Raw genomic sequence first — 12,169 nt, 5'->3', positions numbered from 1 at the left:
AGTTCAAGTTTTTCCCTCTCGTAGGTGTCTATGTTTCACTTATTGACATCGAACGTCATCTCCCATCACGCTCCTCATTCACCAGGCTTGGTGAATGCCCTCTAAGAACATCTCTGGACTGGACTAAGGCCTCAGTTATTTGGTGCCATGAGGAAATCATGAGGAAATCCAACCTCTGCTCAAAACAGGACCAACCCCAATTAAATCATCCCAGGCCGGAGCTTTGCAGGTTGCACCTAAAAGAGCTCAAAAGATGGAGATTCCAGCACTTCCCTAGTTTACCCATCCCAGTGCTTCACCACCCTCCTATTGAAAAAGTTAGTCCTAATACCCAACTTAGACCACCGTACTGCAACTTGAGACCATTGCTCCTTTTTCTGTCCTCTGCCACAACTGAGAAAAACCTAGCTCCATCCTCCAGGGAACCCCCCTCCAGATATTTAAATGTTGTTATCAAATCCCCCCTCGTCATATCTTCTGCAGACTAAACAAGTCTAGTTCCGTCAGCCTCTCCTCATAAGTCATTTGCTCCAGCCCCCTAATCATTTTGTTGCACTGGACTCTCTCCAATTTCTCCACATAATTCCTGTAGTGGTGGGCCCAAAACTGGACATAATACTCCAAATCTTCCCCAACAGTGCTAACTATAAAGGGATAATTTTGCTACCTGACTACTCAGCCCCCTTTGTAGATTGTTACTAACTCTAAAATGTTTACCGTGTTATTTGTTATCACGTGCGTAACCCCCTCGCTGGGATTCTCTTCCTTCACAGGCACCCTCAGCATTTCAGATCTTGATCGGCGACTCAACCTCTTCATGGCAGATTTCAACCTCACACCTCCCGGCCCCTCAACGTTCATCCTAAAAGGTATCCCGGGGCTGGAAGCTGCCCACATCTGGATTTCTATCCCCTTCTCTACGTTCTACATCATCAGTCTGTTTGGAAATTTCACGGTTCTGTTTGTTGTCAGCAAAGAGCAGACCCTGCACAAGCCCATGTTCCTGCTGCTCTGCATGCTGGCGCTCACAGACATCGGCATGTCGACCTGTGTTGTGCCGAAGGCACTGTGCATATTTTGGTTCAGTTCCAAACACATCACTGTGGATGGCTGCCTCACTCAGTTGTTCTTTCTTAATGCGGTTGCTACTACACAATCAGCCGTCCTCGTGACAATGGCCTTCGATCGCTACGTCGCCATATGTCACCCTCTGAGATACGCCACCATCCTCACCAACACACGAACCTCTAAGCTAGGGCTAGTGGGTTTGATACGAGCTGTTCTCTTGGTTCTGCCATTGCCCCTGTTACTTCGGAGGCTGCCATTCTGCTCCAACCGCATTATTTCCCACATGTACTGTGAACACATCGCTGTGGTGAAGATCTCGTGTGGGGACACCACAGTCAACAGGATGTACAGCTTGGTGATAACATTAGTCATCATCGGGTTAGACCTGACACTCATTGTCGTGTCCTATGGGCTGATCATCAGGGCCGTCCTCAGGATCTCCTCCAAGAAAGCCCACAGGAAAGCCCTCAACACCTGCACAGCCCACATCTGTGTGATGCTGATGTCTTATACTCCCTTCCTCTTCTCTGCCCTGACATACAGGTTCGGTCAGGGCATCGCTGCCCATGTTCACATCCTCTTGGCCAACCTCTATCTCCTTGTGCCCCCCATGCTCAACCCTATCATTTATGGGGTGAAAACCAAAGAGCTTCGTGACATAGTGGGAAAATACATCTGCAGAATGTGATCACCTGGGGCCACTGACTTTAAACCTGCGTGACAGGAAGGGAAAAGGTTGTCTCCTCATTAATCAAGGGTGCTTTGACCCAATTTGGATGAACTTTGTCTTGAGGAATTTCCAAGTTTCATAAGTTCCTCAAACCTAGTGTCTTATTACTGCATCATGAAGCAGTGCCTTCTCCATTGCTAAGTTCCATTTCTCCAACTATCACCTGATTTCTTTCAGAATCATCTCTCGTCCCCATAATCCACATACCCTGTCACTCGGCCTTTCTGTGACTTCCAGACCACCAACTCTGATGATTTCTCGTATGCTATCAGACCTATTTTAGAATCATAAAATCATAGAATCATAGAGTTGCAAGGGACCTCAGGAGGTCATCTAGTCCAACCCCCTGCTCAGAGCAGGACTAACCTCAGCTAAATAATCCCAGTGAGGGTTTTGTCATGCTGCAGCTTAAAAACCTCTAATAATGGAGATTCCACGACCTCCCTAGGTAACCCATTCCAGCGCTTCACCACCCTCCTAGTGAAAAACTTTTTCGTAATGTCCAACCTAGACCTCCCCCCCTGCAACTTGAGACCGTTGCTCCTTGTTCTGTCATCTGCCACCACCGAGAACAGCCTAGCCCCATCCTCCCTGGAACCCCCTTTCATGTAGTTAAAGGCTGCTATCAAATCCCCCCTCATTTTTCTCTTCTGTAGGCTGAACAAGCCTAGTTCCTTCAGCCTCTCCTCATAAATCTTGTGCTCCAGCCCCCTCATCATTTTTGTTCCCCTCCTCTGGACTCTCTCTATCTTCTCCACATCCTTGTTGTAGTGGGGGGTCAAAAACTGGACACAATACTCCAAATGCGGCCTCACCAATGTCGAATAGAGGGGAATGATCACTTCTTGTGTTCTGCTGGCAATGCTCCTACTAATGCAGCCCAATATGCTATTAGCCTTCTTGGCAACCAGGGCACACTGCTGACTCATATCCAGCTTCTTATCCACTGTTACCTCCAGGTCCTTTTCTGCAGAACTGCTGCCTAGCTCGTCGGTCCCCAGTCTGTAGTTGTGCATGGGTTTCTTCCGTCCTAGGTGCAGGACTCTGCACTTGTCCTTGTTGAACCTCATCAGATTTCTTTTGGCCCAATCCTCCAGTTTGTTTAGGTCCTTCTGTATCCTATCCCTTCCTTCCAGGGTATCTACCACTCCCCCTAGGTTTGTGTTATCTTCAAACTTGCAGAGGGTGCAAACTACTCCATCCTCCAGATCATTAATGAAGATGTTGAACAAAACCGGACCCAGGACCGACCCCTGGGGCACTCTGCTTGTGACCGGCTGCCAGCTAGACATGGAACCATTGATCACTACTCATTGAGCCCTATGCTCTAGCCAGTTCTCTATCCATTTTATAGTCCATTCATCCAACCCATACTTCTTTAACTTGCTGATAAGGATACTGTGAGAGACCGTATCAAAAGCTTTGCTAAAGCTTTTCCATTGGTATTGTTGCTGATTCTCATGATTCCTCACTCTCCTCCATCTTCGACTCTTTTGCCTCTCTCTGCCATCACAAGGTGCCCAACTCTGCCCTCTCAGGCACAAAATAGCGTTACCAGGAGTAGAAATCCTCAAGGGGCTCGACTCGCTGGGTTACCCCAATATTTTCCATCCATGCATGCTAGAGGCAGCTCCAGCTCTCCCGAGCAGGGTAATTGGGACATGCCTGGGAGCAGTGACCCATTCCTGCGGGGTGCTGAGAACTCTAGCACCAGCTGACACTCCCTGTGGCGTGGCCCCCCCGGGGGTTCACAGTGCCTGCCTCGGGTAGCCCCCCACACCTATGAGTGAGTGAAACCCTCTGCTCAGGCTTCTCCGGCTCAGTGGAGGGGGTAACATTGCTGTCAGTGCCCCCCCACCCCCGGGTGTCAGTGGTGAGTTATGGGGATGGTGGCGAGAGCTGGTACTGGCTACATTTTTACCAATACCCCCTCTTTATATGTATAGCTGCCAGAGCCGGATTTAGGGGCAGGCGACCCAAGCACCCTCCTGGGGTACCCAGCGCGGGGGACGCCGGGCTCAGGGGGCTGCTTTGGTTGTTAGTGACACAGGGAAAGTGCACAGTTCGGTTTCTGGATGTGAGCACCTCTCAGTTATTCTGGACATTGAAAAGGTTTTGTAAGTTTAGAGGAAACGAATATTTTTATTTGCTTATCCGTGGCCTGAATAAAGCCAGATTCACAGCCCTGGCGTGCTAATGTGTCGTTGTATATGACCGGGATAAATCATGCCTCAAATCAGGCATTGAAGGCGTGAAATGGGCTACAAAGGCAATAAAAACTAAAACATGCTCTGCGTGTCCGTGAAGTCCCGGGGACTCACCCCCAGGGTCACTAAGGGAAGAACTGGCCCCTCTGCAGGTAAGGAGATCTAGTCAATCTAATCCCCTCTTGCTGCATGTTCCCTGCCTGGGCTGAGTCTGTCATCCCAGCCAGGGGTCAGAACAATAAAACCTTCTGAAGACCTGCTCTGTTCTTGCAGCCTGGGCGATCCCCGGCTTGTGGCATTATGTGGGGTTTGTTGTGTGGGTTCATGGATTTATTCTTTTTTCAATGAGGGGCTGAGTTGTTCAAATCACTCCAAAGGCCTCTGTAGGATCTACAAGGGCAGATCCGCTCTCTCCTCCAGCAGGCTGCATGCCCTATACCTGGCAGAGCTCCACGGCACCCACTGCATGCTGTGGCGTGGAGCAGGCAGCCGTGACGGGGGCATTCATGCGACCGCCCCCCTCCGCTGACACGTCAGGGCTGCCAAAGCTGATTCACATATTCCGCACGTTGCCCTGTCTCTCAGTGGGCCTGGTCCTGCTGCACTGCCCCACATTTCGCTCTGGCTTTGACTATTTGTAACTGACCCAACTTGCATTGTGTTTTTTAACCATTGACTTTAATGGGAGCAAAGTTTGTCCTATTAGCGTCAGGGACAAATTATTCACCCCCTTTCTCCTTAGGTGTTGCACAGAGGAAAGATAACAAGGACTGACCTTGTCTAGTGGGGAACCTTGACAAATTCTGTGGTGCACACTTTATCTCACACTTCCAGATACACACGAGATTGTCTGTCTCCACTTAGCTGGAATTCAGTCCATGAGCCTGCCCATGCGGCAGCATGAAGGTGGTCGACTGAAAAGGTAACAATGGGCGCTGAAGGCTGGCACCATCCTGTGTTAATGTAGGCTGGGGATTTTACAGCTTCACACAGCACATGAGACACGAGCAGGGGGATCCTGTAGGGATGCAGGGCAGAGTAATGTGTCCCCACATGCTCGGTGAAGGTATCGTACGTTAGCAGCCGCTTTGGGCTAGATTATGTCCGTCCGCTAGTAGAGACCAGTCGCCTTTTCTCCAAAAACATGATGAGCCCATGTTGTCTGGGCCTTTTCTCCAGCTGTTATTTGCTCAGCCACGACAATGAGCGTGATGATGACACCCAGGTAATGACACCGAACTCCGTCTGACGGCACAGCTCGGACAAGACTGGCTCTTTAAGCCACTGTTTGTGACAGAAGAAAGGAAGATCCTTTTTCATGGGAATTTTATCTGCAAGAACAGTCCCCCGACTCATGGAGGGTTCAGCTCTTACCCTGCAGCATGCCGCTAGCTAATTCCTTATGCCTGATCCCATCTGTCAGTAGGAAAGTTTGTACAGCCAGGCTGGGAGCCCAGCACACTCCTTGTGAGTGTGCAGATGATGTGATTACAAACCACCCTTGTCCACCAGCCAGGGGACCTCCGTTCCTTTCCTTGTTCTGCCATAGAACAGTGTGTGATGTTGAGGGAGTCACAGCACACTTCTGTGCCTCAGTGTCCCCCATGTCAAATGGGGATAATGATGCTGACCTTCCTAGCCCAGTGCCCAAAGTCCAGCCTTCCCACCACCCTTCACGGCCGAGAGCACTGTGAGTGCACGCTTCTCCGGCACCTTGGCTGGGTACACAGCACGGTTAGCCCCGCCGGGGCTTGCATCACCGAAACTGCCCTCCAGCTTTAGCATCCCCGCTTGTGCCAAGCTAGCGCGGGTCCGTCTCCTCCAGCTGGAGTCGCACCACTTAGCTCCAGTGGAGACGTGCCCCAGACCTGCACCCTCGTGATTGGCCGGCTAACGGGGTTAGGTTCCCCGGCACCCTCTACAGCGCCTGGGGAGCACCGGGCCCCTGAGAACGGCGCCGCGCTGAGCGGGGAGCCACGAAGCCAGCCGCTAGGACATGCCGGGGAGTGTGGCCTAAGCCCTGCTCCCAAGAGAGCCGGGTGCCTAAATCCAGGCCAGACAGAAACACCTCAGCCTGCCTGGGATCAACAGCCATGGACCCGCCCTGCGGTTGGGAGCCAAAACCTTCCCCCAAAAGGGGGTGTCGATGCCCCACAGTGCCATGCGTAGAGCTCTCTGCCAGGATGTGACAGACCCAGGTTCAATTCCCCTCATCCCACCCCAAGAGAAGCAGGGCCTTGCTCTGAGGTCTCCCACCTGATCTGGCTACTCTTCTCAGATCTGGCTGCCTTGAGGCTTGATTCTTTTCCAAGGCTGCCACAGCCAGCCTGAGCTGCCCTGGCCCCGGGCGCTGAGCTGAGCCGAGCCGGTAACTACTAACAGAGTTGATTTGCAGCTCGGAAGAGCAGGAAATGGCTCCTCCTGCTGCAGTGTTTTCTTGGTCCTCTGGATGGTTCTTGCTGCCGCTCCAGTTGCTTGTGAGTAATGCAGGCCGCTGGTCGTGCTCAAAATCCTGTTTTGTTTGCATCACAACTTCAGCTGCAGGGAATTGTGGGCCTCTGTGCTCCAGTCATCGTGGTGGTGAATGTCTTGATACCACTGCAGCATGTATCTTTCAGGTGTATTATTCCAGTGTATAACCAGAAAAACCATGCACTACAACTAGCTAACGAGAGCCTCTGAATTTGCCTCAATCTGCTGCTAGCCTCTTTCAGGGTCTGTCTAGCAGAGGTGTTGTGACTGGAAGCTCTTTGTGTTGTGCTGGTCTGTTAATTCTGCAGAGTTCGCATGTGTGACAGACTGGGACGGTTCTGACATATTTTGTATGACTATGACCTGTGTCTCAGTTTCCCCAATATGCTGCAATGTTAACTAGGTGGCAGGAAAAGGTTGTTTATTCTCTGCAGCCATCCAGAGATGTGGGTTCGATGAATGCCTGGCTGTCTGAGGCCTGGGCTGCATGTCTATGGAGAGACCGAGAAGACAATGGCCGCTCCAATTGTCCAGACATTTGGCACCTAGCAGCTAATGACAGTGGGTGGCCCACCCCTCGGCAGGAAGCCGGCTGTGTTAGACCCTCTGGAGAGCAAAGGGCTGAGGAGGGACCAGGTGGGGGGTTGCTAAGTGGGGGCTGCTGGAAGCGGCAGACTCTCCTGAACTGAGGCAAAAGAGGGGTCAGAGGGCTCGGGGCTGACCCAGGCTGTAAGTTTCTGGTCTCTAGGCTAACCAAGGGCTGGCTGAGCATCCCAGCAGATGCTGAAGGTGCGGGTGCATTGCTCCCTTTGGGGGTGCACGTCTCAGGTGTCCAGCTCAAGTGAACTCACTGAGGGGGCTGACGGTGTGTAGCCGGGGGGCTGACGGCTCCAAGGTTTGGTCCCACCACACAGTGAAGCCAAGGGGCTGGCCCCAGTGACAGAGTGAGCCCCTACGGGGTCTGGCACACTGAAGGGGGCTCCCAGGGGCTGTTCCCGAGCTGTTTGAGAGGACCCGGCCTGTGGATTCAGGACAGTGTGAAGTTTCTTTATTGCTGTCCTCGCTGAGTCCAGGCCACCTCATTGACTGACTGGCCCATTCATGGGATTCAGTTAATCCACGATGGCCTTCATGAATGAGGGCTAGAACTTCTCCTCTGTCATCCCAAACGCTTTGAATGTGCTCCCTTTAATCAGTGCTCCACTGGACTCACTCAAGTGTCCATGGACAGAAAACGATCCTTGGGCCATCCTGCCTGGGGGTAACTAAACAGTGACTGACGTTGGTTCTCTCTCTAGCAGGTATCGACTCCTACCTGACACTGGTCTGTACATTTGCACTGCATCCATGTGAGCCTTTAAAACAGCCTCTTGAACACAGAGCTTCAAATGCCGTGCAGGACTCCGTGACACGTGTCTGCTAGTACCAGAAACATACTCAGCAATTGGCTAGGCAGCAGTTCTGCAGAAAGGGACCTGGGGTTACAGCGAACAAGAATATTAGTATGAGTATGAATATGGAGATGAGTCAGCAGTGTGCCCTGGTTGCCAGGAAGGCTAACGGCATATTGGGCTGCATGAGTAGGAGCATTGCCAGCAGATCGAGGGACGTGATTATTCCCCAGTAGGCACTGAATGAAAGTGGGAAAAGGTTCAGTCAGGGCTCACTCCTTATCCATCATCAGATTGTATAGTCCATTGCCTGACCGTGCTTGCCTTTGTTACGGAATATGTTCAAGAGGCCAAATAAACAATGACAGCCAGGTTTCCTGCTCTCACCCAGTGCTTTCCAACCTTTCTGACTGAAAGCCCCACTAGTCAAAACTAGGTAAAACGGTGGCATGGTCCTGCTATTGTGGGAAACTTTCCTGGCTCACACACTACCCGGGGGAGATGGGTAGTGAAAGGATCTGAGTCCTTCCTCCCACTCCCTCTTCCCAGACGCCAGCCTGACCTCGAGGGCTCCCCTCCCACTCTCCTGTGTGGTGGGGTCCCCGTAAGCCTGACGAGGCTGGGCCCAGGATCCCTGTGGGGCTTCACCCCAAATCTTGTCATGGTCACTTATGACAGGGGCTTGGGCGGCTCTCTACTCACCGGGCAGGTCCCTGACCCGCTGATCACTACATTAAGTTCAAATCTGATACAACTTGTTAAACAGCAGCTGTAAGACAAATAAGGAAAAAAGGGGAAGCTTAAAGGAAAGAAGGAGCCTTGCCCTGTGGCCTGGGGACCCCCAACCAACAGTCTCTGGGACGTAAGAAAACTTCACAGTCTGTCCCTTACATGTCCCAGGCCTCCCTCCCGGGCCCTGGCTGTGCTGCGCTGATGCCACGAATAAGACGCCTGCTCTAGCAGTGGCCACACGTCCTCAGGCTCCAGCCGGGTCACTGTACGTGTGAGAAAGAAGTTCAGCCTTGTCATTGCTTCCTTTGTCTTTGTCTTTGGCTGTCTGAAAGTGCAGCGTCATTTCATCAAACTGAGCAAGAACCCTGCTCGCACAGGGACCGATGGAAAGCCACCTGGAGTCAGGAAGCTGCAGTATGGTCAGTGGTTTCTTCTCCCCAGCATCGGCCCCCATCCGCATCACCTCTCCCTCCTCGCCCTCAAGTCCAACCTCTAAGGCCGTCTTGTCTGGCAACATCCCCCTGCGCTGGACCCTCTCCTCAGGGCCCCACTTTCCTTTCCCCAGCGACCCAGCAAACTCGGCTTCCATGGTACTTGTGGCACGGCCGGCAGCTGCTATCCCAGCTCTGGTCCCGCAGCTCCCTGCTGTAGATCAGCCCTGGCTCCCCGTTGGCACAGCTGGTCTGGGTTGCTCCAGCTCCCTGGCTCTGGCTCAGTGCTGCTGCTCTGCCTCCTGCACAGCTCTGCCTTCTGGGCTGCTTCTCTGGCCCCTCTAGTTCTGTCTGCTCCAGCTCTGCCCCCGGCTCCACTCCGGTGGCTGCTCTCTCCTTAGCTCTGCCCTACGCAGGGTTGCCAGATTTCTACTGCATCCACGGCTCAGAGTCCCTTAAACAATAGCCTCAGAGTAGCCCAAGCTAGGTATTGAAACGAAGCTTTTGTTTTAACACATTGGTCTCTACATCAAATAACACAGGAAAGCTGTCATCAGACACGCAGCTTTTTTATTTAATCCAAGCTGTGCTACAAGCCCCAGCAGGAGTTGCTCCACATTCGCACCAAAGCTCTGAGCGTACAATCAAATTCAAAATCAAAACCTCAGTCCTGGGACTTGTGTCCTGCCAGGGGGTTGACAGATGTTTCACACTAAAAACGGCGAATGACGGCAGCCTGGCCATTCCAGAGCGCCCCTTGTGGATTCTACTGAATTCAGGACCTGCCCCTCCAGCCTGATTGCTTTAAAGTCCCACTCCTTCCCGGGCAGCAATGTCCTTCAGATAGTGTCCTCCGCCAGCATGGGAGACAACAAGCAGTCCTGGGAATAAGAAGTGTTTGGGAGGAAACCCCATTAGTGTTTCTTTAAGGGCCTGGGGCCAGGAGCCTTGCAGAAACTGTTGGCATCACCCTGCAAGGAGTAAATCAGCTGCTGGAAGCCAGGGTGAGACCATGATATGCTGTCTGGGAAACACTGAATCCCCTTGATGACAGAGGGCACGTGCAAAACTCTTCACAGACAACAGGTTACTTGCATGAGAAAAGGGAATGTGACTAGTATAGAACTGGAAAGCCTGAGGTTGTCTTCGTTTATTTTCTGTGTAACTCGTCTGTGTTTGCTTTTCATCGTTATTTGATTAGGTCCTTTTCTGCAGAACTGCTGCCTAGCCAGTCGGGCCCGAATCTGTAGCAGTGCATGGGATTCTTCGATCCTTCATCTTTGCACTTGTGATTTTTCTGTGAAATAGACTTTATGTTTATTTCGTCCCCAGTCTGTGTACAATGTGTGTACCAAAATGAAGTGATAATGGAGGGCAGATTTCATGGTATTGTGGGGAAGGAAGCAGAGGCAAAACTCCAAGGGTCTGCTAGATAAGAATTCAGATAGACCGATCGGGGGAGACTCGGGATTGGAAGGGATTGTTGGGCCCTGGTGGATGGCAGAGTTGGCGACTTTGTGATGGCAGAGAGGGGCAAAATAGTCAAAGATGGAGGAGAGTAAGGAATGGTGAGAATCAACAACCATACTGATGGAAAATAGGTCTGAAAGCATATGAGAAATCGTCACCGCTGGTGATCTGGACGTCACAGAAAGGCCGAGTGACAGGTTGTGTGGGCCTGGGGGATGACAGGTGATTCTGAAAGAAATCAGGTGATGGCTGGAGTGATAGAAGTTATCAATGGAAAGGGCAGTGCTTGGTGGTGCAGTAATAAGACATTAGGTGTGAGGGACTTCTGAAACTGGGAAATTCCTCAAGGCAGAGCTCAACCAAATTGGGACAAAGCACTCTTGATTAACGAGAAGACATCCATTCCCCCTACTGTCACACAGGCTTAAAGTCTCTCGGCCCCAGGCGATCACATTCTGCAGAGGTATTTTCCCACTTTGTCACGAAGCTCTTTTGTTTTGACCCCATAAATGATAGGATTGAGCATGGGGGGCACAAGGACAAAGAGGTTGGCTAAGAGGATGTGAACATGGGCAGCGATGCCCTGACCAAACATGTGTGTCAGGGCAGTAAAGAGGAATGGAGTATAAGACATCAGCATCACACAGATGTGGGCTGTGCAGGTGTTGAGGGCTTTCCAGAGGGATTTCTTGGAGGAGATCCTGAGGACGGCACTGATGATCAGCCCATAAGACAGGCAAATGAATGTCAGGTCTAACCCAATGTCCAAAAGTGTTATCACCAGGCTGTATATCCGATTGACTCTGGTGTCCCCACACGAGATCTTCACCACAGCGAGGTACTCGCAGTACGTGTGGAGGATAACATGGTTGGCGCAGAATGGCATCCTCTGCACCAGCAGGGGCAATGGCAGAATCAAGAGAACAGCTCGTATCAAACCCACTAGCCCTAGCTTAGCGGTTTGTGCGTTGGTGAGGATGGTGGCGTATCTCAGAGGGTGACATATGGCGACGTAGCGATCGAAGGCCATCGTTGAGAGGACGGCTGAGTGCGTAGTTGTAAACACGTAAAGGAAGAACATCTGGGTGAGGCAGCCATCCACAGTGATACCTTTGAAACCAAACCAAAATATGCACAGTGCCTTCGGCACGACACAGGTCGACATGCCTATGTCTGTGAGCGCCAGCATGCAGAGCAGCAGGAACATGGGCTTGTGAAGGGTCTGTTCTTTGCTCACAACAAAGAGAACCATCAAATTTCCCAACAGGTTGACAATGTAGAACATAGAGAAAGGGATGGAAATCCAGATGTGGGCAGATTCCAGCCCGGGAATGCCGTTTAGGATGAATGTTGTGGGGCCAGAGGCTGTGAGGTTGAAAGCTGCCATGGGGTGGTTGAGTCGCCGGACAGGATTTGAAATGCTCAGGGTGCCTGTGAAGGAAGAGAATCCCGGGGAGGGGGTTACACATGTGATAACAAATAACATGGTAAATATTTTATAGTTAGTAACAATTTGGAAAGGTGGGTAAGCAATGAAGTGGCAACATTATTCCCCTCTATTCAGCACTGGTGAGATGACGTTTGTAGTATTGTGTCCAGTCTTGGGCCCCCACTACAGGAGGAATGTGGAGAAGTTAGAGAGAGTCCAGTGGAGGGCAACAAAAATGA

The 12,169-nt window shown here is 51.5% G+C and overlaps 2 protein-coding genes across 2 annotated transcripts; one reads left to right on the top strand and one right to left on the bottom strand.

The window, feature by feature from the left end:
• The first annotated feature begins 817 nt into the window (after positions 1-817).
• LOC137146691 (olfactory receptor 52P1-like) lies at positions 818-1,756 on the top strand. Its single transcript, XM_067538181.1, has one exon. The coding sequence runs from the start codon at positions 818-820 to the stop codon at positions 1,754-1,756; it is 939 nt and encodes a 312-aa protein (XP_067394282.1).
• A 9,193-nt stretch (positions 1,757-10,949) lies between these two features.
• Positions 10,950-11,888, bottom strand: LOC137146695 (olfactory receptor 52P1-like). The gene is made up of 2 exons (XM_067538187.1): positions 11,469-11,888; positions 10,950-11,390 (listed from the first exon to the last, which is right to left on the bottom strand). The coding sequence occupies exons 1-2, from the start codon at positions 11,886-11,888 to the stop codon at positions 10,950-10,952; spliced, it is 861 nt and encodes a 286-aa protein (XP_067394288.1).
• Positions 11,889-12,169: the final 281 nt, after the last annotated feature.

The sequence above is a fragment of the Emydura macquarii genome, unplaced genomic scaffold, assembly GCF_026122565.2.
Source record: "Emydura macquarii macquarii isolate MOO-44397 ecotype Brisbane River unplaced genomic scaffold, CSIRO-AGI_Emac_v2 contig_466, whole genome shotgun sequence".
In the NCBI taxonomy this organism is placed as follows: Eukaryota; Metazoa; Chordata; order Testudines; family Chelidae; genus Emydura; species Emydura macquarii.
Note: the sequence above shows the minus strand (reverse complement) of the source record. Positions and strands in the feature narration are given on the sequence as shown.

What these genes read in the sequence shown, in the direction of transcription:
- LOC137146695 (XM_067538187.1), bottom strand. Translation starts at nt 11,888, where the DNA reads ATGGCAGCTTTCAACCTCACAGCCTCTGGCCCCACAACATTCATCCTA. An exon ending in ACGCCACCATCCTCACCAAC is followed by an intron (nt 11,391 to 11,468) that starts GCACAAACCGCT and finishes CTGCTGGTGCAG; the next exon opens with AGGATGCCATTCTGCGCCAA.
- LOC137146691 (XM_067538181.1), top strand. Translation starts at nt 818, where the DNA reads ATGGCAGATTTCAACCTCACACCTCCCGGCCCCTCAACGTTCATCCTA.